Source organism: Paramacrobiotus metropolitanus, unplaced genomic scaffold (assembly GCF_019649055.1).
Source record: "Paramacrobiotus metropolitanus isolate TYO unplaced genomic scaffold, Prichtersi_v1.0 Parri_scaffold0000044, whole genome shotgun sequence".
Classification (NCBI taxonomy): Eukaryota; Metazoa; Tardigrada; class Eutardigrada; order Parachela; family Macrobiotidae; genus Paramacrobiotus; species Paramacrobiotus metropolitanus.
In genome coordinates this window covers 548910-574771 of record NW_026570264.1, presented here as the reverse complement: position 1 = coordinate 574771, position 25862 = coordinate 548910, and the positions used below count along the sequence as shown (strand labels likewise).

General features: G+C 42.2%; 3 protein-coding genes and 1 long non-coding RNA gene across 5 annotated transcripts; 1 reads left to right on the top strand and 3 right to left on the bottom strand.

Moving 5' to 3' along the window:
* Nucleotides 1-2495: 2495 nt before the first annotated feature.
* Nucleotides 2496-8366, bottom strand: LOC129591145 (uncharacterized). The gene is made up of 3 exons (XM_055486683.1): nucleotides 8162-8366; nucleotides 7958-8083; nucleotides 2496-2862 (listed from the first exon to the last, which is right to left on the bottom strand). The coding sequence occupies exons 1-3, from the start codon at nucleotides 8205-8207 to the stop codon at nucleotides 2576-2578; spliced, it is 459 nt and encodes a 152-aa protein (XP_055342658.1). The 5' UTR covers nucleotides 8208-8366; the 3' UTR covers nucleotides 2496-2575.
* Nucleotides 8367-8829: 463 nt separating this feature from the next.
* LOC129591086 (uncharacterized) lies at nucleotides 8830-15539 on the bottom strand. Its single transcript, XR_008690805.1, has 6 exons — nucleotides 15399-15539; nucleotides 14940-15053; nucleotides 10909-14551; nucleotides 9515-10825; nucleotides 9320-9439; nucleotides 8830-9189 (listed from the first exon to the last, which is right to left on the bottom strand). It is a non-coding gene; the product is annotated as an uncharacterized LOC129591086 (long non-coding RNA).
* Nucleotides 15540-16016: 477 nt separating this feature from the next.
* Nucleotides 16017-20613, bottom strand: LOC129591158 (atlastin-1-like). Its single transcript, XM_055486697.1, has 9 exons — nucleotides 20303-20613; nucleotides 18908-19168; nucleotides 18738-18834; nucleotides 18585-18676; nucleotides 18028-18166; nucleotides 17595-17719; nucleotides 17478-17534; nucleotides 17322-17393; nucleotides 16017-17045 (listed from the first exon to the last, which is right to left on the bottom strand). Exons 1-9 carry the CDS (start codon nucleotides 20492-20494, stop codon nucleotides 16317-16319), a joined length of 1764 nt encoding a protein of 587 aa, XP_055342672.1. The 5' UTR covers nucleotides 20495-20613; the 3' UTR covers nucleotides 16017-16316.
* Nucleotides 20614-20984: 371 nt separating this feature from the next.
* On the top strand, nucleotides 20985-25573 carry LOC129591159 (atlastin-3-like). Of its 2 annotated transcripts, none has more exons than XM_055486698.1 (9): nucleotides 20985-21389; nucleotides 21660-21923; nucleotides 22525-22606; nucleotides 22658-22791; nucleotides 23049-23181; nucleotides 23250-23374; nucleotides 23732-23788; nucleotides 23910-23981; nucleotides 24754-25573. In XM_055486698.1, exons 1-9 carry the CDS (start codon nucleotides 21195-21197, stop codon nucleotides 25333-25335), a joined length of 1644 nt encoding a protein of 547 aa, XP_055342673.1. In that variant the 5' UTR covers nucleotides 20985-21194; the 3' UTR covers nucleotides 25336-25573. The 2 variants fall into 2 exon arrangements, with proteins under 2 accessions (XP_055342673.1, XP_055342674.1); XM_055486699.1 differs by having other exon boundaries at nucleotides 22525-22621; nucleotides 22694-22791.
* Nucleotides 25574-25862: the final 289 nt, after the last annotated feature.

Here is a 25862-nt window from a genome sequence, read left to right as displayed (position 1 = left end):
CGAGGACAACATATGTAAAGAGCCCTGCTGTTTAATGTGAGATGCGTTCGTCGATAAGGAACTGGATGAATCGCGACATGCCACGTGCAGTGACTGGATGCAGCATCATTATGCAGCTTTATCCGCCACAGAAGCGTGCTTTTCCGACCGTGAATGGATCGATAAGGGATAGTTTTGCCGAATAATTTAGCGCAGATTGGTCTAGCGTCTGCGGATTCACTGACATTTTCCCCAGCGGCATATTCAAAGCCTAAGAAGGAGCGCGTGACCTGTGCAGCAGATGCAGTGTGGATATGGAGTGGAAAGCCCGAAGGATACGGTGGAGTGGATTGGGATGCAGGAGTGAAGCGGGACTGGATTTGGATGGATGGGTTGGTCGATAGCGCCCGTAGTTTGGAAACGGGTTGGTCATTAGCGCCCGTTTTGGAGTGCGTATATGTTTTGAAAGAGAATGCCAGGTTGGTTGTCGGCGCCTGGTATTTTGTGAGTGCGCTGCGGCACATCATGTCGGCCGCAGAAGTTCTCGCATCAGTTATTGTTATCGCTTTTTACTACGCCTGTGGATGGCCTGAAACTGTACCGCTACCTGTTGTGTTGTCACCTGACGTTATCTTCGTAACCTTTCTTGTGGAGAATTGTCGCGATATCACTGGACGTTACCTGTTCTAAACTTACTTCAAATTTCTATTCTCGTATTATGTTCATGACCTGACCACGTGACACCACCTGTCAGCTGTATTACACCAGGAGTTTTACCCGGGGCCTCCATGTAGCCAACGGTTCTAGTGGTTGTAAAGGCCTATTTTTACTCGGCTTTCGTCACATTTTTCTTTACGTCCGTCAAAATGGCAGAATACGCACATGAACCTAGATGTCCATGAAATCTGACGACCGTGATAAAAGCCGGCACTAAAATCCGGCTTACAGCACGGACATGAGCAAAACGGCCTCCTGGTTATACTCGAAAATCAGTTTCGCCAAACCTCGAAATTCCAAAACTGATTTTCGACATAAAATTACGACTGCTCTACTTCCTGTTGGGTGGGATACATTCAAAATATTTCCAACAGGCGATATTTATGCAACTTTGAGCCCTTTGGTTAATCATTCATTTCGCGTTCGGTTGACTGATAGCTCTGCAGCGATTTAGTATTTTTTTCGTATGAATTCCACATAATTCCGAAGATGACCCATGCAGAACGACGTTTCACCCGTTTTCGCCAGCAATGGATGCTCGGATGGATCCTGTGGACGCTCGTGCCGAGGACGTCACGGTCCAAAGAAGGAGCGTGTCACGAGTACGACTGGTAGAAGTACATTTTGTATGGACAATCATACTGTGGTGTGGTTTGCAACGGAAGGAAGTGGCTAGAAAGTATCAGCCAATTAATATTGTGTTAAGTGCACTTTGATCTTTCTTAAAACAATCAATAAATTGTTGACGCATGGTTTGTCTATGAGTGCTTTTGAGTTGAAGGCGTGTTCTCTCATCTTTCATATTTTGCATCAGAAATCGCTTCTGAATGCTTGAGGGAGAAGAACTCCTTGTGAATGAATTAATGTCATCCTGCATGGCTAGCAGCTATGGAATATCTGGTCTTGGAAAGTGTTCTCTAGAATGTCTTCTTAGCCTTGATGTTGTTGCAGTGTTAGCTTCAATCAGTTTACATAAAGGTCAACGTTAGCAGAACGATTGGGTTAGCGTCGTGTCTGAGTTTGCTGTTCAGCAAAGGTTACTCACCACCATAAACCATCAGTAGCCTTACGCTATCTGACAGTTTGGTTGTTTTTTTCAATCTTAATACAGCAGTGTGTAAGTAGAGTGGTTGACCTACTGTGAATGTATGACGCTGTAAAACCAAATAAATAAAAATTGGAATAGCATATTATTATGTCATATTAATTTCCTGGTTATTGTGCTTATACCTGTATCCACATAGAATATTTCAAATGTTACACTTTAAGAAGCAATAGCCACCAAGATAACCCTGATGGCAAGCGCTGGCAGTTGATAGTTAAATTTCAAACATTTGACATATTTGTATTATATTTGTTGATTTGTGGTTGATTATTACCATGAACAGGGATATTTCGAATTCACAAGCGCTGTGTGTAGCTGCAGTCTAGTTGTAAATGGAATGAGTAAACTGGAATACGTGGCATTTGGAAGGCTAGAAGCCCTCCCTCTGCCTGGTTCTGAGGTGGGGCTTGTGCTCTTACATCGCATCGGCCATAAATTTCTACGCTCTGTCCTGACCTCTTATAAAAGTAGCTCTGCCTGTTCAGCTTGACTACGGATTTACCCACTCGCACACACATGTGCCGATCGATCGATACAGCAAGCAGCATTCAGCTTGCGCTTTTGGCAGCACTGGAATGCGCTGTCTTCGGTCTATTTATAGTCACAACAGAGGAGCTGCATTGATCAACCAGCCTCAGCGGGCAAGAAAGGCTGTTCGCTGGCTTTTAACATAGACCGTAGCCTCATCATTTAGTCAGATTGTATCTGTGCTGCAGCAGTAATAACAACGATTATCCACACTGTCGGGTTTTTACAGATGCCGGTTTCCTCAAATCAACACCGAATTTGCTGAAAAATTATTCGACGAAGATCCGGCAAGGATAAAACACAAATTATGGGATCCACTATAGCCTGCACTTCACCGAGTGAGAAAATCCAGTACATGATGCTAGGGTCGACAATCGTCGCTAACATCGGCAGTTCGATGATTACAGACGGCGTCCAGCAGAAGAAGACAGTCAGGGTCAACAACGTCAGCAATAAGAAGGCGCTGCTTTCCGGCTTTGCGTCGGGCTTATCTGACCGATGCGAGGACGCACCCACTGACTGAATATAAATACCTGCAAAGGTCAGCGATGCAACTTATACCAAACTGACGGACCAAGCTGTATCAAACTAATTTTGATTTGTAAGCATTATCGATTCTATCGATGCCCAAAGAACGCTTTCGTATGGTGAGTACCGTAATTGAGTTGTACGAGCACCACTGCGTAAACGATCTTGCCTCTTAGTCTCTCCGCAGTATGACCCTGTCATTCTTACCATACGCGAACACCGTTTTATGTGATCACTCTTTACATGCAGTCAACAGATCGAAAATAACAAAACTGATGTATAGATTCGTACGCCAACGTTGCCGGCATGTCGTAGCTTGAACGGTCACATATGAAAAAATCATTTGAGCTGAATCAACAAGACCTTCGCTTCTCTCCGGTATTACGTATTAATTTTGCGTCAGGCTGCAAACCATACTAGTACTATGATACCACATAGCATACATCGATGCATGCTATGTAACATCATAGTACATGATGCTGGCTGATAGTGGTCTGATATCAGACTTTCCAACCGCTAATTGATGAAATAGGTAGGTTTAGATTCGCCGATGCCAGTTACAGTACTTTCCCAGCTTCTCGTCGTCTGACATACGAAATATATTTATCAACTACGTATTTTTACTACGCTGATCTCAACTTTTTCCAAGCGCTTGTTTGGTTGGTTTTTGACTGCCTCAAGTAGATAGACGTCTCGTACTTCTAAACGTACTTTTCGTACTCGTACTCGTACTACAAAAACTGCACTCATGGAAAGGACATACTATGTAATGGAAGTGTGCTACTGCATACAGGTACATAGTAAGTGTCATGTAAAAAAATATTAATCCTTGAAACGAAAAGAACATTTCTGTTAGTCCCCCTGATCTAAATCTAAATAAAATGATAAATCCCAGAAATCATTGTAAGGGTGATCTAAATTTAGAATTTCTTCCATAAATTGTTCGTTGTCCAACTGTTTTTCTTCTATAAATTGTAATTATTGGATTGCAATAGCTATTTTGAAACTAGACGTATTGCCGAAAGAAGTTGGACATACCGCTATTTTGCAGTTCGGAGTGCGGAATGTGCTGTAACCTTCGTGAACGATTCCGGCGAATAACGAAAACCACCACATACTGTGCCAGTACGATGCACAGCGTAATAAAGGACACAGCCTGATAGACAATAAGCCAGGTTTGCTCAGGCAGGGCCAAGAAATTCCATTCGCAGCCATACACCGCTTCCGGTTGTCGGAATAGCAAGACATCCAACACAAGTGCAGGTACGACCAAAAAATGAGCGGCAATCCAACACAGAGCAGACAGTACAACGGCGATACGGGTGGTGTGCCGAGCGCGATACTGAACCGGAAAGATCACTGCGCAACACCGACACAACGCTACGGTGGTGTGGATAAAAATCTGAGCAGTCGGAATGACACTCGCAGAATAAATACGGAACGTACACCAATAGGTACCCCCACACCACCGCTCGAATAGATGATTGAGAATTTCCAGTGGTCCAAAAGTCACGGCTAATACGAAATTGGCGCTTAACAGGGTAAAAACGTAGACGTGAAAATTCCGGATAAGGCGAAAGTTGATGAGATAGAAAATCAGTACCAGTCCGTTGAGCGCGCAGATCATGACACAGATTATCAAAATTCCGATACTGTACGACGACCAGTACATCGGGTTGACGGCCGCGGCACACACGTTAGCGGTATCAGTTGGCAGCTGAGCTATAGTTAACCGCTCCCTTCATGGTTTTTAAGTGTCACCAGTGTTGAAAATCATAATTTCCCCCAGAAAAGGACTAAAATATGCTTAAATATGATGTAAAATTAGATTATTGTCCAAAAATATTTTTATAGCATACGACTGAAGCCATATAGCAGTTATGGAAACGTTTGGCATTAAAGGGAAGACAACTCCTTTAAGGTTAACACGCACACTTCCAGGCTACCGCACTGTGAGGTTGGTATGTGCGGTATGTGATTCTATACAGTACAAATTTCTTTTTGTATGCGTAGGCAATACTAGTAAAAAAAGTCGGCGATCACATATGTTCTCCCGTTCAGATGGAAGAGAAGTGTCTAACAGATCGTATAATTGAACTGTCATTATCCAAATGCCGTTCCGACCGTAACGTCGGTGTAATTAACGAGCTGGTTTAGTATTACCACATTCTTCCCTTTAAAGTCATCCGAAATTTCTTTGACTGAATCTCCTCTCTCGTAAATTGAATTTCCTAATCTCGCAGTTGTAAACTAAAATCAATTTGTGTGAAATTTCCCCTAGTTCATTACGCCCTCTTCAAGTAAACCGTAAAGACATCCGTTTTAATCATTTGGCGTCCAGTTAGCGCAGATGATATTATAATTCAGTGTCATTAAATAGGGGGAATTTATCAGTTATGAGAAATATTTTACTGGTAAAAACCGACATGTATACATGTACAGTATATTGTCAGCATCACCGAAACAGAATGGCCCGCAAATAACAACAACATAATAAAAACAACATAATGGCCCGCAAGGCTGTGTGCGAAGTGGTTAGTCGGCATCAGCGCTGACCGTACGGAGTGGCGTGTACGTTTCCTCGACGCCTGTGATCAATACGGATTCTACGTGGATCAATTCACCACTTCGATGCCGTACGTGGACGTACGAAGGGGCCTCAACTTCGACTCAACTTTGATACGGATGCGATATAGAGTGATACTGATCTTGTTGTTCTGTGGCTTTGTGCCTTGTGCATGACGCAGCTTTGTGCCCGTATTAGCCTACAGCAATTCTGTGACGTGTTGCTTCTCTAGCGTACGTATTACTGGTGTTTAACGAGTTGTGGTGACTTGACTAGCCTTAGCATATTTGATATTCTTCAACGGATAAGGATATGTGAGAGTGCCCGTTTACGGGCTTGGCTACTCAAAATTAAATCAAATCAAATCAAATCAAAATCAGATCATCACATCTACAGTAAATAAAAATTTGTACCAATTCCCTCCACATGGGGCCGTTGCGAAAGCCAATTGTAAATCACCTCTTGAGATCTGGAAGCTCAAACTTTAAAAAAAAAGATGGTCCGTATTCGCCAAAATAAAAACAACATAATTATCTTCCTGAGCTTTTCAAGGGAAGTGTGCCGGCAGATGGCAACAAATTGATGTACATGTATGTACACTTACGAAAAATTTTGTTTCAGCGCAACAAACACCTTTTTGAATTGTTTTCTGACATTCTGTGCCAAATGATTTGTAAATACTGGCGCGAAAACGGTTTGTGCGCGCAATATCCGTTTAGAGAGTTGTTGGTGAAATAAAATTCCAAAAAACTTAATCGCTCACAGATGTACCAAACGTCGTTTTGAGCTGATGATCTTTTAGATTATATCTAACTAGGCTTAATCCATTTTTTTAAAATTTTGAAATGAATTTCAACAATTTGTTACCTGGTTCGGTGCAAGAACAATCTTCATGCATGTCTGCCCTTTCACGCAAAATTTAAAGAGAAACGGTGACTTAAGTTATCCGTATTTGTTCACTATAGGATGTCATAAATCACCGCGAAAAAGCTTTTGGGAGCGCGCGAAAGCGAAAGGTTTCGACGTGTACGTTGTACATGAATTTGGCACCATGTGCCAGTCCACTTTCCTTAATTAAATTAATAGCGCCTTCATACCGCAAACGCGAGTGCTTGCGTGACTGCTCAACAAGATAATGTTAATATTGTACAGCATGCTTTGGACATACCGGTCGTTCTCCTCCAAAAGAAGCAGTATTACGTCAAACTACTCCGTTAACCATAAAGCCCGGCTGCTAGCTGTGTCCCAGCCCGAATCCGGACTGTGGCTTAACGCGGTTCCAGTGGCAAGCCTCGGCACCTTGCTGTCAAATACCGAAGTGAGAATCTCCATCGCGCAGCGCATCGGCGCTACAGTATGTATAGAACACCGGTGCAAATGCTGCAGCGCTGTTGACAAGTGGGGATATCACGGGTTGGGATGTAAGCATCTGAAAGCGAAAATCTCTCGTCACAACGAAATCAGAGATGTCATCCATCGTGCGTGTGATTCGGCCAGCATTCCTTCTGTTCTGGAACCACCAGGCCTGTACCGCGACACTCTGAAACGACCGGACGGCATGACCTCGGTCCCCTTTAGTCAAGGAAAATCTTGGGTTTGGGACGTCACCTGCCCGGACACCATGGCCACTTCCTACATCGCCAAGACGTCCCAGGAGGCCGGTGCTGCCGCCGTTATGGCAGAGGCAAAGAAAAACCATAAGCACGGATATATACGCGATAATTTCAACTTTTCTGCTTTGGTTTTCGAAACAATGGGCGTGTGGGGTAAAGAATCGAAATGTAAGATGTCTACACTCGGTAAAATGCTTTTTGAGAGGACACAGGAGAAACGGTCCACTCAGTTTCTGAAGGAGAGAATCAGTGTTGCTTTGATGCGAGGTAATGCTGCGTATGTTCAGGAAATGTTTTGTACTGTCAAGAGACTGGATGAAGTGTACTATGTGTTGAAATGATGATTACTGCGTGATTTTGAGTTTAACCACTGTCAATGTGAATAACCCAATAAATCCCCTTTTATATTGTACTATACTGCGAGTCTGTGATGACAGTTGGCTCGCAGACAAGGAAGTGTATTTAGGTTTGTGCCGGCGTTATTCCAAATGACGTAAAAACAAAGCTGTCGTTGCTCTAGACGTTTACCTCAAACCGCGCAACTACATCACAGATCATCAAAATGTCATTAACCTTTAGTCCTTCACGTGTACAGATGCACAGATAAAACCTATTTCATTCAAATAATATATCGTATCCCCGGAATATCAGGGCACTTTAAGCTGCGGTTCCCTATCGTGGCGCACACCACTCCGAACTACAACTGGAAAACAACACGAGCTTTGTTATCATTGCAATCGCAGCCGCAGAAGCGCTTCTTTTCTTCTTTTTTCCCACAATAGCCTTTATACGATACCCTGGCACCTCGAAAAATTTAAAGATTCTAGGAAGATAAATGGATGCTATACTTCTAGTTAACTAGTATGTACGATGTCGTACTGGAGCGTTGCTATATTTCACTGGAAAATGTCAGAACATTACCATGACAATTCGCCATACAATCGTGCGCGTAGGTGTTCCCGTCCGTTCCACACACCCGACCGGCCCCTTCAGGGCGGCACTCCGTATTAGGACAGAGCAACATACACTCCGTCTGAATGACCATGACTGAAATAATAATCTAGGTAATTCCACAGTCTGCCCCCAAGCAAAATTACTATAAAATTAATGGCAGCACTTCCTTACCAGTCCCCAGGAAGATGACCACGCATACAGCGATTACCGCTTTCATAATATTATCTGTACCTATCAGTTTGTTACTGTTAATAGGCAATAACTAGCAAGCCTTCAGCTATCGGTCGAATGCAAAAAAGTGTTGTACAATGGGCACAGAGTCGTCTACGATGGCATCCGCTAGGCGTAGAACCCTTTTTGTCTTTTTGCGGCTCAGAGTTTCGGCATGGTGTTTGACGACTTTTTCAAATACTATAGTAGTGTACTTGCAATCTATCGAAGCGATTTTGTATCGTGCTTAGCATCGTGCTGGCATGCTTTTTGTGTCGTTCAATATGCAGCTGACTTGAGTTCTTTTCGATATTATACTATGCAAACACCGATTCTTCAAACCTTCCTCGTTGCGTATCGAAGGACATACAAAACATTGCGTTTCATTTTATTTTGCGTCTATAAGTTGTTTTGAATGGCATCTGCTAAGACGTGAACTTGACACCGCCATTTGCGTACCAAATCTCATGCACAAGGCCGGTCGAAGGTCAGTTTATGATTACCGCAAGCAATGGTGCGACGTAGCATCTATGCGCCAAAAGCACCTATAACAAAGTACGTGATTGTAACAATGATTTTCCAGCCACATACGTATTGTCATTTTTCGGCATTTTCATTTTTTCGTCGTGTTTAAAAACAGAAACATTAAAAAAAATTATAATCTGATCATGGATACCACCGTTCTTCAGGTTTATTTACCATAACAACATAAAAGGCAAAACAGCGATGATGTAAAAAATGAGCCCAAAACCACAGCACCAAGTCTGCTCCCAGCCAGCCGAGAATGCCCTTTTTAATTTATTTATACAGCCATTTTATTCGAAAACACAATAATATCCCCAAAGTAGCAGGTCCTTCTATAAGGCTTAGCGCTGACGGACATCAATTCGATTATAGCTCGAACGTAAGAGGAGAGCTCCTGTCCTTGCAAAAGCAACTACAGAGGCATCCTTTTTTCTCGCATTCGCCTTTATGAGCTACCGTGGTTTCTGTAAAAATATAAATAGTCAAGAAACAACAATATGCTAGTTTGATAAACTTGTTTCGTCTTCATAATGAAGTGCTGCAGTATATACCATGTACTCGTACAATCCAAACAGCTAACAAAATATAGATTACTTGCACAGTTCGCTCGACATTCACTGGAGTATGTTGTTCCGTCAGCTCCACACACCGACCCACCGCCGTAGCAAAAGTTGCTGAAGCAAATATTAAAACACTCCGTCTTGCTTATCAGGGCTGCCATAAAAACAGGTGGACCATCAGAATCTGTTACTAGTTAAAGTTGTGCTAAATGGTCATCAAAGTACTTACCACCTGCCAGAATAGCAGCCAACAATCCAATTGAAATCGCTTTCATTTTGCCAGCGATCGCTGCGGAATAATACGTGTAAACTGTAAACCTTGAAATCACGCCTTACCTGTAAACCTGTAAACCTTACTCTAGAAACCTGTAAACCTTACTCTAGAATTCTGTCGAATCAAGCTAGGTTAGCAAAAGTGCGAAAATGATATTGTCTTCTGTCACTGCCTTCTCAAGCGTTCAGTATTTCCGCTGACTGTCTCAGCATTCTGGTTACAGTTGCCGCTCGGGCTTTTGCATTTTATTATGAGCTTCCGATATACCATTGTCTGACTAGAAACTGTATGCGAACAACTATTAAGCATTTTTTCCAATCGCAGCTTTCCTTTACAGTACAAATAAACTACACAATGTATTGCATGAGAATTTCTCGTATGCAACAAGATAAGCAAATAAACGGTACGTTGCAAACTTTGTAAAGAATCCATTGCCTTAGCAGTTATTTTATTTTAAGCGTTAACGCTCGACTGGTGATGTGAAAGTCACTTTACTACCAGTGGAGTTGCTGTAGACCGTGAAATTTACTGCATGCTACCGTAATTATCGAATTTGCCGCACTGGGCGGCAAATAGTTCGAATGCCAAGGAGCAGGTGCGCTTATTTCGGGGAGGTGCGCTTATTTCGGGGGGTGCCCTTATTTTTCAAACAATAAATTTTAGAAGGGGCCGTTATTTTTCAAACAATAAATTCCAGGAATTATTATCTTAGAAGCGAAACAACAGCGCATCCAGCTGTACCGAAACTGAGCGCCCTAGTTACCGGTATATGGCTAGCTCGCAAATGGTAGTAATCGTTTAAAAATTTTAACTTTAGCGTATAAATCTTAAACAAAAATTACGATCTAATTACCGGTTTATTAGACTTAACATTTAATTACGGCACCGGGTGCCGTAATTTCGGGGGGTGCCATTATTTTTCGAACATGATTGCGGCGGTGCGCTTAATACGGGGGGTGCGCTTATTTCGGGGGTGCCACAAATTCGATAATTACGGTATATGGCGGAAACGTAACAGATGCAATGAATCACGTCACGTTTTGGTGGCGATTTCGCTTGTACCTTATAATAACACATATGGGATTCAAAAATAACGCTATCACAAAAAAGTATTCTCCATTCCGAAATAGCTGGGCGCTTTCCTGTGCAGTTCCACATCCTTTCACATAGCACTACAACTACAGGGCGAGCGTTACAGGAGTTCTCCTATCTTTCAAGGGCAAGTGCACTGGCTTTTGCATTCTCCGTCGTGAGCTATTTTGGTGCCTGGAAAGCGTAAAAATAAAATTTCGTAGCTGCACAAATTATTGCTTTGCTTTGATTGCTTTAAAGAAAAGCAACAGATTTACCTGCACAGTCTGCTAGGCACTGGCTCAGATACGTTTCCCATTCGTTCCACACACCGGCGATTCGCGAGAGCTGCAAACCATCCCGCCACAGAAAAATAAGCAGTCGATCGGGCTTACCATGACTGTACAGGAACACAAATTACACCGTATATTACTGATATACTATGTAACACAAAATTGAAAGTGCTTTACTTCAATATGCATAACGGCCTCAGTCCTTCTTACACTAACATGTGCTGCAGTAAACAGGGAATACCGTCCGAACGGATGAAATATCTAGCCGGATGCTATTAATGTTAAAGCTGCAAAACTGTTCTACAGCCGAAATAACGTGTGCCTTAAATTTTGGGCATCTATTTCCTTTTTCATTTTCAGCACCGTACAGTGGCCGGGTTTGCCCTGGTAGCAAGTTACACGCTCCTAATCTCCGTTGCTGTCAGTTAAATTAATTATTGATAGGTGCTGAATTATGTGGGATTAAATCACGCTAACGCTGAATTTGGAGTGACAACTCAACGGGAACAGCGTCGTCTGGCTTTGCGTTTATTCGGCACCGACATGTACATTTTTGTAAATTCTGTTTCGCCGGCACATATGCCCCGTATATCGTACGTAATTGCTATGCATATTGTACGTAATTTCTTTAAGCTGGTACATAATTTTTTGGAATAGTGCTTTGACTGCGCGGTTGACTTGCCTCCCTTAATAATATGCTATGCAAACAACGATTCTTTTCAAACATGAAAGATTTTGTATCCAACAAAAACTGACACTGTGTTTTCTGTATGAAATTTCCATGCATGACATGGACGTAAACGGCAAACGCAACGACGGTGGGTACCGAGTGTGAAAATTTAATCTCATACGCCCCCTGCAGTAAAATCCAAAAACGGTCGTCAGTTTGCCGCGCCACGATTATGCTGGTGCGACGGACCAAAATGTCCTTCTCGTTGGCTGACAATCTTGCTTTAGTACAGACTGTACCGTTGCTTCCGGCTTTCCGCAGAAAAGATTACTACCGTTTCAACGAAACAAACAACCGTTTCAACCGTTTCAACGTTTCAACAACATGACACATGTAAATTGTTGAGTAGTGATGTGCGGTCGAAGACTCGAATAAGAAACTTTAATGTCACTGCGTGATAGTAAAAGGCTTTTGCTACAAAGTAAAACGACAGCTCATCCTGACATCGTATCATCATCCAGTTGAACTGGTAGGGGCTGTAGTATTAAAAACAAACTGTACCATCTACAATTGAAACCGTGGAAAACCGCCTGTTGGGTTGCGGTTACAAAGTTGAATACCAAAATCAACAGACAGCTCAACAGGAACACATCAGTGTTTTAATTGAAGGACGTACTTCTCTTGTCCTACATGGAAAATGTGACCGGACATTTAATTTTCTGCATGAAACCGGTTTATCTTGTTTCGTTCGGCTTCGAAATCGAATTCGTGGAGTTTGGTAAAAACATTGGCACTACAGTAAAACCCCTCGTTACATACACCCTTATACAACATTCACCTCTTTATTGTATACGTGCGGCTGGGAACCGGACTGTTCGGTGGATTATAACATAGGGGCAGTTCTCTATATAACATACACCCCTCTATAAGTATAGCATACACCTTCCTTGGAACCGCTGACAGTATTTAACATACAGTCAACCCCTGCGTTACATACAGCTGCCTGAATAAGTTGAGAAAAGTTTCAAAGAAAGTTCCGGTTTCTGGTTCAAATCTGTCCAGTACCAGATCTGACAGAAAAAAACAGCAAAAAGGCATCAAAAATTAAAGATCACCGGTTAATTCTGAAGAATAAACTGCCAGTAATATGGTAGCTTTTTGAAACGGTACGCAAAACAGAAGCGACAGAGTTTTTTTTGGAGGAATAGCATGAAATAAATAAACAAAACGTCAGCTGCACCTTGCTTAGTTACTACTGACCAATCTACAACAGCCCCCTGGGGGGTAAATTACCGACCGCCCCCAGGGGTAGTGCCCCTATGTAACATACACCTCTTTACAACATTCAGAAAGCTGAGAACGGAGGGTGTATGTAGTAGAGGGATTTTACTGTACTTGCAGTGTATCAGTTGACTCTACTGCAATTTTAAGCATGTTAAACAACACGTTCCGTTTTTGTTGGCCATAGGGCGCAAATCCTGTTGATCTATACTTGAAAGCATAGCGTAGCTAAGCATCATACTTTACAAAAAGAAGTACAGGTGGTCAGTGACTCAGTAGCCTACTATAACGCTAACGTATTCGCCAGGGCCTAAAATAGTGCAAAGTCAATGATGGACACCCCTGGAGGGGGGACGTTTTCACCCTCCCCCCCCAAGGGGGGCGGGAAAAATCTTAAGCGATTCCGTGACCTTTGCGCACTACGACAAATTTTGCTGATATACGGGGTGGTGTTTCAAATATTGAATATTGTAAGAAATTGGCATAAGTGTGTAAAACATTTGTTCGAGTAAAATCTCTTCGCGCGAAGCGCGAAGTCAACGAATAGGTGGGCTGAAGAAATGGTTAGAAATTCGAATAAAAATACTGAATATATTAATTTTCCTCTTTGTAACATGAACCTTCATGTGTTATTTTACTACTTAGTGGTCAGTAAGCAGACGACCGGTAAATACCTGTAGAAATCAACAGCCTAAATTAAGCAGTAATAAAAGAGTTATTGGTTATTTCATTTGCTGCGGGAATCATCTTCTGCTAGCAAAGCCATTGAAACCAGGTATATACTGTAAATACAATGTAAATGCAGTACATACAATGATTTTGCGCCAGAAAATCAGTATTGAGATACAACGGGGAAACGCTGTCTCTGTTCTTGGAACGTTTAACGACATGGTTGACAACGAGAATGTGTTTTTTGCTTTTAAGCTAGCTAAACGGGAGTAATGTATTGTACAGATCATGCCGTTACGGTGTTACCGCAAAAAATCATTTCTTAAAGTGTACATGTAAATGCAGTACTCATACACACAAGAAGACAGCAGAGAATATCGGTTGTGAATCTTATGGTAAGTATTCGTGCGTTTGACAGGCAGATAGACAGCTGACTGTAGGCATAGCTGACTGACTGCCTTGACCTTGATTACTTTGAAGACGCTTAAAAAGGCATAAAGGGAAGTGTTTTAACTTTCTAAACAGCTCGAAAACAGGGGAGACAACAATCTAAAAAAATTAATTTGAAATTCATAGACCCCCATTTAATTTTCTTATTTTATTTGAATTTTACAATAATGGACACTTTTTCCGGCAATGATGGACAAACTGTTTTCAATGATGGACACTTTGTCCATTAATGGACACTATTTTAGGCCTTGGTATTCGCTAAAATTACAAGTCTGAATAAGCAGCTGAACCATTATATTAAATCTAAAAAAATCGAGTTCGAAAATTGAGTTCGAAAAAGTTAGAATCGCATCAGACCGCTTCAACCGGCAGTTACCTTTCCCGGCGCAAACGATTGCTGTTGCGACACTCACAAGACAGCGTCGATACAGTGTTGACAATGGTTTACCTGACCATTCTAGGAAAACCGAAAGCACAACGAGATCTCTCATCCATCGCCATCGCAGCTGCAGAAGCAGCGCTTTTTCTCGCATTTGCCTTGATGAGCTACTGCGACACCTGGGGAATTCAAAGATGTAAATGGGCAAGTTAAGGGGCCATCCATAAATTACGTAACGCCAAAATTCACGATTTTGAATACTCCCCTCCCCCTGTGTCACCAATGTTAACAAAACTGAGACCCCCTCCCCTAAGCGTTACGTAATAAAATCAAAACCCCTCCATAAGCTTTACCATTGTGACGTCATAATTGTAACAAAACGTAACACATTTTTTTAAAGCCCCTCTCCCCTTTGTCATAAATAGTAACGTTTTAAAGACTCCCCCTACCCCCTACTGGCGTTACTAATTTATGGATGGTCCCTAAACACATGCATTTGCTTCTGAAAGTTAGGCTCTTCGCCCTTAAAAATTGAGACTACTTGTAATTTCAAAACGTAGACCTTACCGAGACAGTAGGCTATGCGCTCGCTGGAGTACGTGATCCCATTCTTTCCACACACCGGTCCAACGGAAGGAAAGGTGGTACACGGGAAGAAACAATCCGTCTTGCTGACCATGCCTGCCATAATGAAACATACCGGAAGAGACACCACAATAAAACTAAGATCCCTTTTTTTCAACCCAGTATCTTCAAGTAACCAGCGAATAGTACACACAAGTTCAAGACTAGTATTCAACGAATGATTGACTCTGGAAGCTGTGTTTTGATTGCAAAAGATGATTTGCTGTCTTTTAGCTTAAAATATGCGGTTGTTTCGGACCGTTTACCATTCAGAATCTTAAATCTAGCAACTTTTAGAATAAATTTTAGCTTTGTTAATTTGGGTAATAATATAGTAGTAACAGTTAGTATGTATAGCGATACAGTTGCTGCAAAACTGCAATTAGTATAATCTTTCCTTACCAGCTGCCAGAAATATGAACATCAAAACACCCGCTGTCGCTTTCATGGTGTTTTTTACCCGGTGTTTGTACAACAAATATTACAATTATAATAACAGTATTATGAGTTAACAGCTTAATACTAAAACAGTTTATATGGTGATTATGGCACATTAGGGCGTGCACTAGCCATCAGTTTACACAATTGCTGGTACAGACGTAGAGATTCGGTCAGCTGTTCGGACATTTGTAAGGGCTTCTGTTATTTGTTTTAGTTTGCGGTTGATTTGCGTTCTTTGAGTCGTAGCCTGTGTAAAAAATGGTTTCTTGAACCATAGCAGTCGTAAATGCAGAACAATCTGACACAGCATTTTGTTTCTATATGGAGCCATTACGCGTAACAAGATTAATAACTGCTACCTATCGTGGAGACATTTGTTGCAACTTGTCGCCTCAGCAGCAGTTTTTTCTATGAGGTGACCAGGACTGACTATATTCAGGCCTAAAACCTGGGTTGTCACGTGATCACCCATGAGACGACACCGGTGGGCGGTCCAAAGGAAGTGACTAGCAGATTTCGCATTTTAGTCGGACGTTGAGTACGTGATATCAAACGATACATCTTATCTTGCACAGCAGCTAATAAAATCGACGCTTTATGAGACGGAACAAATAAACATCCAAACTGATAATATTGGTGAACTTTTAAAACGAAAATTTAAGTTATCCCGCTTTCAGGTATCCACAAACGTTACGCATAATATGACAAACAGAACGGTAAGCTTCAAATTATCGAACTGCCGTGAAAAAAACTTGCTGCGGAAACTGCACCTATACGCTAAAATGGCGAGACGAAGGAATCTGCGCAAACTGTTTTTAGTTTGGAATGAAACTAGTAGAATAGCGAGGAATAAAACATGAAATCAGTACTCAGTGCGTATTAGCAGTTGCGTTCGCTCCTAGTGGCACTGGAGGGGGCCCTGGGCGCCCGGGACGACGGTGCAGCTGTATGTACCGTGGCTGGCGACGGAGTGGACAGTTGTCGAATGAACGCATTCGTCTGTGCTTCGGCAGCGTTTGCCTGACTGGTCTTTCTCCAGGTCTTCATCACCTGTCCAAACGCCGCCGAAGCCGCTCCGATTATCTCAGGGATGAACTGCTGCCAGGTGGTCGCTTGACACTCTTTCGCCTTCTCCATATCGCAGCGCAGTTGCTTCAACTCGCACTGCGCTTCCTCGTACTGACGCCGGTTTTCGGCCTGGACGCGCTGATGCTCCACCTCCCGCGCCTCCTTTTCCGCCTGAAGTTTACGTCGGCCTTCCTCATTCTCTTTGGCCATGTTAGCCATGCGGTCGTTAATGTCGTCCATGGCCGCCATATGCGATGCATCCTTCTCCAGCATACTTTGCTTCAAGTCAATTACCGCGGCGTCTTTCTTACGCAGCTCCGCTTGGTGTTTCTCTTCATCCCGTAGACGGGCTTGATGGTTACCGGTTATCAGACTGAATTCTTCCTCAAGCATGAGGTCAAGCTTCTGGACAAAGGTCCGCGAACGTTCTGTCTGTTTGTTAAGAACAACGGCCTCGGGAATCAAGCGACATTCAGCCTTGAAATGGGTATGGTGACGTTTCAAGTCATCCAGGGAAATCAGTTGATCAATCTGCACAGCCTACAAAAATAAGCGCTGTTTTGGAGGCAGGAAACAAATAGCGCCTGTTACTCACGACAAAACCCACCGATACCGTAACCTATGTGTTCAAGTTCAAGCTCACATTTTAAATGGCTGCGCATATCGGCAAACAGTTATGCGCAGTTATGCAAGTGCAGTACACTGAAATGTAAATAAGTAAACACCGGCGCTTATCCGCGTTCGAAGTTCTAACTGTCTTATCTTCGATGTTTACAGTAGGTTCTTATCCTGTAACTGTACATGTTGATCAGTTACCTGGTACATGTGTTTACGGTAATGGGCAAAAGCCGTCTCCATCGCAACTTGGAACTCCAATCGCACCATTGCCTGCAACACATACATTATTTGCGCATGCAGCTTTTTAGTTTCAGTTTTTAGCAGGTGTTCGACTTCAACGACTGGCGGGCTTACATCCAACATGCTTTCCGCTCGGGGAATTTTTCCATCTTCAAATAGTGAGGCGATGTGCTGTTTATAGTAAAATATAGTAAATGGCAGTAAAGAGTAATCGTATAAAAAGCGGCATACCATAAGAAAGTCGGCATAACCAGCACACTGATACTCGATGCGCCGATGCTCGAACACCGTTAACATACGGCCAAACACCTCATCCAGGAAGACGGCGACATAATGCTTGAACTTTGGCAGAATTGCTGCGAAAATGGCATAGTTCTGCTTATTTTTTATTTACAAGTTAGCGCTTTTTAATATTTACTCAGATTAACCCCCGCGGATAGTAAATTGTTCCTTAATTTCGTGTAAATAGAGTGCAGATTACATATTAGAGCTTAAAGCTTTTTTATTCCTTCTTTGTTTTTGTATAGTAGGGCTTGATTACTTTGTTCGTAGATGCCAGAGTAAGATAGCACCAAGTCCGGTGGTGCACCAAGTGCACCACCGCAGAAACTTGGTGTGGTAACTTTTCAATGAGCGTTACATAATATATTCTGGTAGGACTTACACTCCGATGTCAACCGAAACGATTTTTCATCCGGTTCGCTGGCAATCCGTGGCATCCAGAAACCACGCAGATTCCTGAAAGCCTGCTGGATTTCTCGGATTGTATCTTTGTTGCGCATCTCCGGGTCCTCGATTTGAACCTACAAATCACATGTTATATTGTCTGTTTTATACATTTTGTTTTTCTATAGCAGTTATTAAATTTTGACCTTTTTCTTTTCGGTACTAATAGCAGTATTTTACGGTACTAAAACAGGCACATTCTGTAAGATTTACTTGAAGGTTTTTCAGTGCCATGAACTGCCGTAGCGCGGCGTCATATTACACGGTTCAAACATATCGGCATTGCTACATTATTACCTTACCAATTGTACCTGTACATTGTGTTGGTACATCGCAGTCGTTGTAGTTACGTTACCCCCGTCGTTACTAACTGGTCTACTAGGAAAAGTACTAACGGGCCGTTAGTACTACTCAAAGTACTAATAAGTATAGAAATGCAATTACAACCCCCTGTTATCGCTGAATACTTTTGGTACGAGTATCCTTAGTACCGACCATTTGTCGTCCGTCTCGCCAGCCATGTTCCTCGTTGCCCGTCAAAGCGTCTCTCGTGAGAATAATCAAATCCTGAAAGACTTTTTCCTGGCCTGTAAATGCAGTGTGTTGCCTGTTTGTTAATGCAATACTGAATAAGATGCCTTGACGGACCCGAGTAAAACTGGCTGCGAATCTGTGAAGCCAGTCGCGAAAACTGTGCCAGGGTATCCAGATTTTCCCGTCCGATATTCCGCATAACATTGTAAATCTGGAAAATAGCAAATTTATTGCAGCATTTTTTGCTAACTTATTACTAAAATCGTTTGCTAGTTGCGACGTACAGTGACCGATGTGATCATACTGGTCAGCAGAAACAGTGCCGAATCGAGCGAGTCCTTGTTCATGGTATCATATAGTCCTTGCGTGTCCAGCAGAAACACTGCACAATTTCCGTTGGTACTATTATGAATGATGTACGGATCGCTGGTAATCCAGATGCCCTGCGTACAACCCTTCACATCCGGTGATGTCTCGAAGATATCCACTTGACCCGCTTTCTGGTACAGATAATCTTCGATACGGACGTTGCTTCCTTTCTCGCACTGCACACAAACAAATATGCGGTTGTGGTTAATTTTAAGTTTTTCTGTCCACCACAATTTATGCTGAAAAAATTAATCTGATATGCTGGATATTATTACTGGCAGTATGGTACCGTTTTAGCTATTCTTTTGGTTGCACCAGCAAGTGCTGCTTCTAGCTTTTGCTGACCAAATATTCCGATTGCATAAAAATATCGCACTGAAAAACGTCGAACAGTTTTATAACATACTCTGATGTTAAGTGTCGGTTTTTTTGCAGTTGTTGCAGCATTGTAAGCTACCCAGGTATCTACTTCCTTGGTGCGGTAATTCAGTTATAAGCACTCACAAGTCAATTTTAATAACGGTAACAGAATGCACAAATTTTTAAAACAGAATATTGGATCTCTCCGAAACATATTATTTAGATATGTAACAACCCTCGCCGACGTAAGCCACCATTCGCCATATCTGTACGGTGCAAACCACGAACCACAAGGTCACGAATTTAATAATTAAGATATCAGCTGCGACCAGTGAAAAGGAGAAAAGATATTAAATCATCAGAAAAAAAAATTTTACGGCACTAAGCGGTAAATTAGAGACAACTAGTCCCTAACTGTGGCAAATTTGCCACAGTTAGGGACTTTAAAGTAACCGAAAACCGTAAAAGTAAAAGTGAAGTAACCGTTCGTAACCGTAACCTTAACCGTAACCGTAACCGTAACCGTAACCGTAACCGTAACCGTAACCGTAACCGTAACCGTAATCGTAATCGTAATCGTAATCGTAACCGTAACCGTTCGTAACCGTTCGTAAGTAACCGGTTACTTTAAAGTAACCGAAAGTTATTCAGACTCTTACTAAAATAAGTGGAAAATAGCCTCAGCCGTTTTGTTTCCATCGAAACTGCCAAAGCAGTCCAACTAGATCATAAATTATGCTACTGCGTTGGATATTTCAGATAAAAACTTTTTTCTAAGCATACTATGGTAGTATATCTACCACCTATTTACGAAAAAACAAGAATTTTCAAAATTTGGCGGCGGCCATGTAAAGGTTGCTTGACTATGTGCACGGATATTCAACAGTAAAAAAACTGGCGTCATGTTCAAGTCTACCGCGTCCGATGTTTAGTCCTGTACAGTCATTTACCTCCAGCAAATATCGATGCATGATATTCAGCATTGTTGACTTTCCCTCGCGATATTTTCCCACAACGCCGACCAGGCAGATTGGTAAGTCCTTAATGTCGTCCTGCTGGAGACGCTGAATGAAATCCTTCATCTGATGGAGGTAAAGGTCGTCATTCCTTTTTACAGCTAAAGCCCACACCCGTCTAGCCATTCTTTACGGATTAGCGTCGTAATTAAGATTCTCGCCACAAGCAAATCACAATATTTTCTGCCAAACTTTTGGCACCTCTACCGGCATTTATACCGTACTGGTTGATCTTCGAATGATCGATCCCCTTATGCTACAAGGTTTGCAAATGGTTGTACAGCAGTTATTGTGATACAATTTAAGGCTGCACCCTTTTCGCTGCCTTATCGGTTGGACTATAGCATGACTGATGACAGTTCTGCTTCAATATAATACTTCATGTTTTTCAAGTCGTATGACATTAAATCATCGTGCTAATCTACAAACTCCTGGTGAATTGAGGGATGGGTGTTCAATTTCAAAGATAATCCCGCGCTTTTATCTGGTAATATATTCACGGCGATAATAGGCATTATTAGTCATCGTTATTATTGTTCTAAAGGTTAAATAATAAGGTTATCGCTTATGCATATATCAAAACAACCGGAACGTCCTGCCAAGATGACCCGGCTCAATTTTATCGTCAGTAAGATGCCATCTCGCTCTACAGAAAGTTATGCTTCTTCAGAGGTAGCAAGATTAGTAACTTTGGCGTATGACCTTGGAGTCACAGGGCTCGGGGCCTGTGTGACACTCTGAATTAACAGTAACATAGAGATGGTTTGAATTGCTTATAACACTTCTTTACATCATATAACGTTTCTTCAACCATTCTCCAGCAAAGATGTCTGAGCAATTAATTCACGTAGCCGTGCAAAATGGTCAGGGTAAGCTACAGCTAAAAGACACTGCGCAACTGCTTAATGAACTACGCCATCCGGAACTGCAAAATGTGAGGGTCAGCACAGTGGGGATTGTGGGCAAATACCGCGATGGAAAATCTACTTTGCTTAATGTGATGCATCGCTTCCTGCTGCAGGTAAGGTTATGGTATTGGTGAATGCCTCCGCGGCTGCAGATTTACCGAAAAATTAATATTATTATGGTTCAGCTCGGAAGTTTCGCAATTTTTGACCTTCCATTATTTTTCGCAAAACATTTTCCCATTTCTCCCTTAGTGATATCCACATAATATTAACAGATGCATTTTTAACTGAGCATGCAGTTGTTCAATCAAGTCCATGATTACGAGTATTTACTTATGGGTGTCTTGAACTGGGCTGTAAACACAAATAGTATTCGATTGCAGCTTGTTGCCGGTGTATTGGCTCCTTCAGTCTCCACGTACCTGTACGAAAGTGAAGAACATGCAAACCGCTTTATCACGTCCAACAAGGTCAAAGGCTGCACGCAGGGTATCTGGATAACCAAAAAACCCTATCTGGTGCAAGGTCACGACGGGATAAAGCATGCCATATTTCTCCTGGATACACAAGGTCTTTTCGATACACAAGCCGATCCACAGATGGATTCGTCGCTGTTCCTCCTTACCAGCATGCTTAGCTCCGTAACGGTTAGTCAAACTCGGCAATGGCCTTTAGAGCTTGGTTGATTGTCCGGAATGCGCATCAATTCGAATTTTACTGTTGATTTATTTTGCCAATCGATTTGTCAATAGGCTGTCCACACTCCACATATCGAAGCATTGAAAAGTAAATGATGAAAATGATTTCGAATTTAAATATTGAGGAAAGCGCAGCCAGATGTTCTAATGTATATAAAACGTCAAGTCGCGTATTCAGTTTCCCAGAATAGCATTAAACGTTTTTCTCTACCGACCGCTAGATTTGTGACTGGCATAATTATTTGGCAATTACTTTTTTTAATGTTTCATGGATAGACTGACTCAAATAATAGTTATGTATAAACGCGACATTTTCAAAGACTGCATTCAATAGACTGTCGCAGACTTTGTTTTACCACACACAGCACGCACAGAACAACGTAAGAACCGGAAGTCAGCTTTATCGTCCCCTGCGCCTGACTGTCGCCATTTTATTTACTTGCGACTGTTGTTTCTGCCGGCACGGTGCAGGCCCGTAGACCCGGCAGTCTATCACCCGTGCTGATAAGCAGAAGCAGCAGTAAACACAATGTGACGTTGTTTACTACAGGTATTCAATGTGATGCGGAACTTTGGACGCGACCAGATTGACTTATTAACGCAATTCTCCAGGCTGGGATCGAAATTGCAGAGTAATCTATGCACAGGTTATTGAACAGTTTATTAACATTTGCTCCTTACAGGCTTACACCAGGCGTACAAGTGCTTCTCTGCTGCAGGCAGTGAAAAGGTATTTCAAGATTTAATCATACTTATGCGCGATACGCTGCGGGGAGATTTCGTCCATGGATGGAATGATGGTGATGCGTACTTAAAAGTGAGTGAAAATTCGATTTGAGTTTAACGCGCGTGCACGTATTTCTCGTTTTTACTGAAGCAGCGCTTACACTGCCAGCTAAAGGCGTCTCACAATAATATTTCGACTGTGATATCAGTTTATCAAATCACACCCACATAAAAAATGGGCAGTTACTTGCTCTAGACTGGACCGGTGGCATTTTGCTCTTTTAGTGCGTTGTCCCGATTCGTTTACATATTAGAAATACAGCGGATTTTACAGTGATTGTATTGCAGTGTAACCTGAAGTCACCAAAGCACACCGACGCCCACGGCGATGTCATCAACGTTTATTCGTCGGTGCGAGCCTTTCTTCTGCCAATTATCTCGGATTCGGCTGAAAGTGAAGGGTTCCGTCTCTCGGAAAGCGGTACCGATTAACTTTAAATAAAAAATCGCAATGTATGCGCCTTATTAATCCGGTTTTTTATTGATTAGCGGTTAAGACCGATTTCAAAAATACTGTGCCTTCGCTCTTGGATACGATTTTTCTGAAATGGCGGCGCCGATTTCAGTATAAGCGACGTGAACTGACATGCTCCGAACTGGCTGACCACCTTGAAGTACGCCGAGCAAAAGCGCTACACTGTGCCCTTAATATATTATAATGTGCATTTTTAATTTCTTCATCTTGAGGTGAATATACCGAAGGGCCCCTTGATTTATTAATGCAGATAAAGTCAACTACAGTGTATGTACCAGGGCATTTACATTTATCATTAAAGATTAAAGGTCATCCCGGCCGCACCATACAATACTCGTAGTTATCCGATGAATAATTATACAATAAAATAAAAGCTGCAACCATTTTTTTTTTGTTAAGACAACATTTTACTGTACGGTGAAAGATAATAATTACGTTCAGCTTTTAGGAAAAGGTGAAGTGTATATGAATCATTACTTTGTTTATTATTTTACAGCATGTTTTCGGCTTGTTCAGAAGCGGTAGTGTACCGCAGGCAAAAGGTATTCTGCAGGTACATCCAGTTTAATTTAAGCAGCACAATTTAGTATTATAGCCATTTCAGCACTTAATTGTGTACAGCGCTACTTCTGATGTTCAGAAGGACTAATTAATTGTTTGCGACGATAAATTAGGTAATGGAGCAATACGAAGTCGAGAAGGCCGAAAGGGAGGCGCACAAACATTATAGTGAAAAAATTCGTTCGGTGAGTTTAATTTGTCTAACGGAACTGTTAAACCGGTATCATTCTATTTTACAGCCAAACCCTGCAAGCGACACGTGTAAATATTATGACTAATAATAAGTTTCGTATCTGCATGGCAATATGTTCGTTCGTTCACCTGCAGGACTGCAGATAACATGTGATACATATTATACGCGTAATCATTGATAAACATAGCTGCAAAAATGCACCGCTTTCTTCGCAGCGCTTTTAGACCGAAGCGAAACCAGATTCTGCGGTACTACTCCGTGCTAAATTTGTACGTGCAACAGCTTGTCTCGGTGCTTAGATCACTCAACCTATGGATTTATTTGCCTAGATATTAACGCTATTTACCGTTAGATAATAAAGGTACTTTAGCACAAAATAAATAAGGACATTTTCTTACTATGTATGGACGCGTTAGGTACTCACCCTGGTCAGGTGCAGTGTGTGCTAATTAGAAGCGTCCGCATTGAGCCATACTGGTACAATTTTTTTGGCGCTGCGATACATCCGCTTCAATTTTATGAGTACAACAGTGTTCGAAAACATCGACTAAAATTTAAATCAAGGGACAAACTGTTGGCATAACGTAGAACCGCAAAACGTTGAGACTTCCTCAAATCGTTTTTGAAGTTTCTGCAGCCAGACTGAGCCAGTAAGTCGTTCGTGCTGGATTCGCCTGCAATTACATCATTGATCCGTTTATCGCCTATAGTGTACTTCAAATCGTTTACTGTACTTACGTAATAGCCCGGCTTCTGTCTTGCAGTTAACAGGCGGCAAAATTATTGAAGAACCTTTCCTGCTGGCCATGCACCAGCTGATTAAAGACGAAAGCCAAACCATCTTTATGTCGCAGTTCAGTTCTTTACTGCGCAAGAAACCGCGAACTGCTGCCACCCAAGATCACCTCGCCAAAAACATCGAGGAGGAGTTCCGAATTATTCTTGGTAATCAGCGTGCCCAAGCTGAACAGGAGAAACGGCATCAGGCGGAAGTTAAACAACGCACGGACCAAATCGAGCAACTCCAACAGCAGCAACAGCAAGCGCAGGCGCGCCACGATAAGCACCTCGCTGACCTAAAAGATCGTCTGGAGGCGGCAAAGCATGCCAGTGCACAAGAGCGGCAGAATATGGTGGAGGAGATGCGACGCCGTGAGAGAATGTGGGAGGCTGAGCAGCGGCAGATGCAGCAAGAACAGCGCAAGCTGCACGATACGTTACATGACATGCGTCAACAAATAGAGCACGAGCGGAGGGAGCGTGAGCGGGAAGCGGAACGAAATGAGATGCGACAGCTAGCGCAAGCTGGGGTGCAAGTGCTTGCTTCATTAGTTGGCAGACTCTAATGATGGGAAGACGGCTCAGAAAGGGAAACGGTTGGCCGAAAAACATAATATTTCGTTCTTCGTTACGGAAACAGTACACAATCCATAATCAACAGCTTGTTAAATCAAGATTTTGATCATGTTTATGAGATTAATTTATAAATTTTCTGCCTATGTAATAATTATATTACGATAAAACAATACTTTTTTCTGCGCAATGTGATTATTCTGTGCTAGCACAATAAAACTTCCACATCAGCTTAACAGTATGCGGGACCGTAGTGCGAGCGGGTTAAATACAGTTCCCGAAAATCTGGCCTTCAGAAAAAATTATTCCTGACAAATGAATTCCCATTATTTTATTTTATAACCAGTGAGTCAGTGATCACAGGAGAAACTTGGTGGATGATACTTACGCTTATAGTTACCGCCTTACCGACTGCAGCCTATCGCTATCACTATTTTATGGACGATGGTGATTTTACAAACTTTCAAAGATGGTAATATTATGGTGATGTCAGAAACTTTTATCCGATGGTACTTTAACA

Excerpts from the sequence above, each read along its gene's own strand:
- LOC129591159 (XM_055486698.1), top strand. The coding sequence starts at position 21,195 with ATGTCTGAGCAATTAATTCACGTAGCCGTGCAAAATGGTCAGGGTAAG. Across the intron at positions 21,924-22,524 it reads GCATGCTTAGCTCCGTAACG|GTATTCAATGTGATGCGGAA; the intron begins GTTAGTCAAACT and ends TGTTTACTACAG. Across the intron at positions 23,789-23,909 it reads AGGCAAAAGGTATTCTGCAG|GTAATGGAGCAATACGAAGT; the intron begins GTACATCCAGTT and ends ACGATAAATTAG.
- LOC129591158 (XM_055486697.1), bottom strand. The coding sequence starts at position 20,494 with ATGGCTAGACGGGTGTGGGCTTTAGCTGTAAAAAGGAATGACGACCTT. Across the intron at positions 18,835-18,907 it reads GTATGATCACATCGGTCACT|ATTTACAATGTTATGCGGAA; the intron begins GTACGTCGCAAC and ends GCTATTTTCCAG. Across the intron at positions 17,535-17,594 it reads GTTATGCCGACTTTCTTATG|CACATCGCCTCACTATTTGA; the intron begins GTATGCCGCTTT and ends TACTATAAACAG.
- LOC129591145 (XM_055486683.1), bottom strand. The coding sequence starts at position 8,207 with ATGAAAGCGGTAATCGCTGTATGCGTGGTCATCTTCCTGGGGACTG. Across the intron at positions 8,084-8,161 it reads GGTCATCTTCCTGGGGACTG|TCATGGTCATTCAGACGGAG; the intron begins GTAAGGAAGTGC and ends TTATTATTTCAG. Across the intron at positions 2,863-7,957 it reads TTGTATGGCGAATTGTCATG|GTATTTATATTCAGTCAGTG; the intron begins GTAATGTTCTGA and ends TGACCTTTGCAG.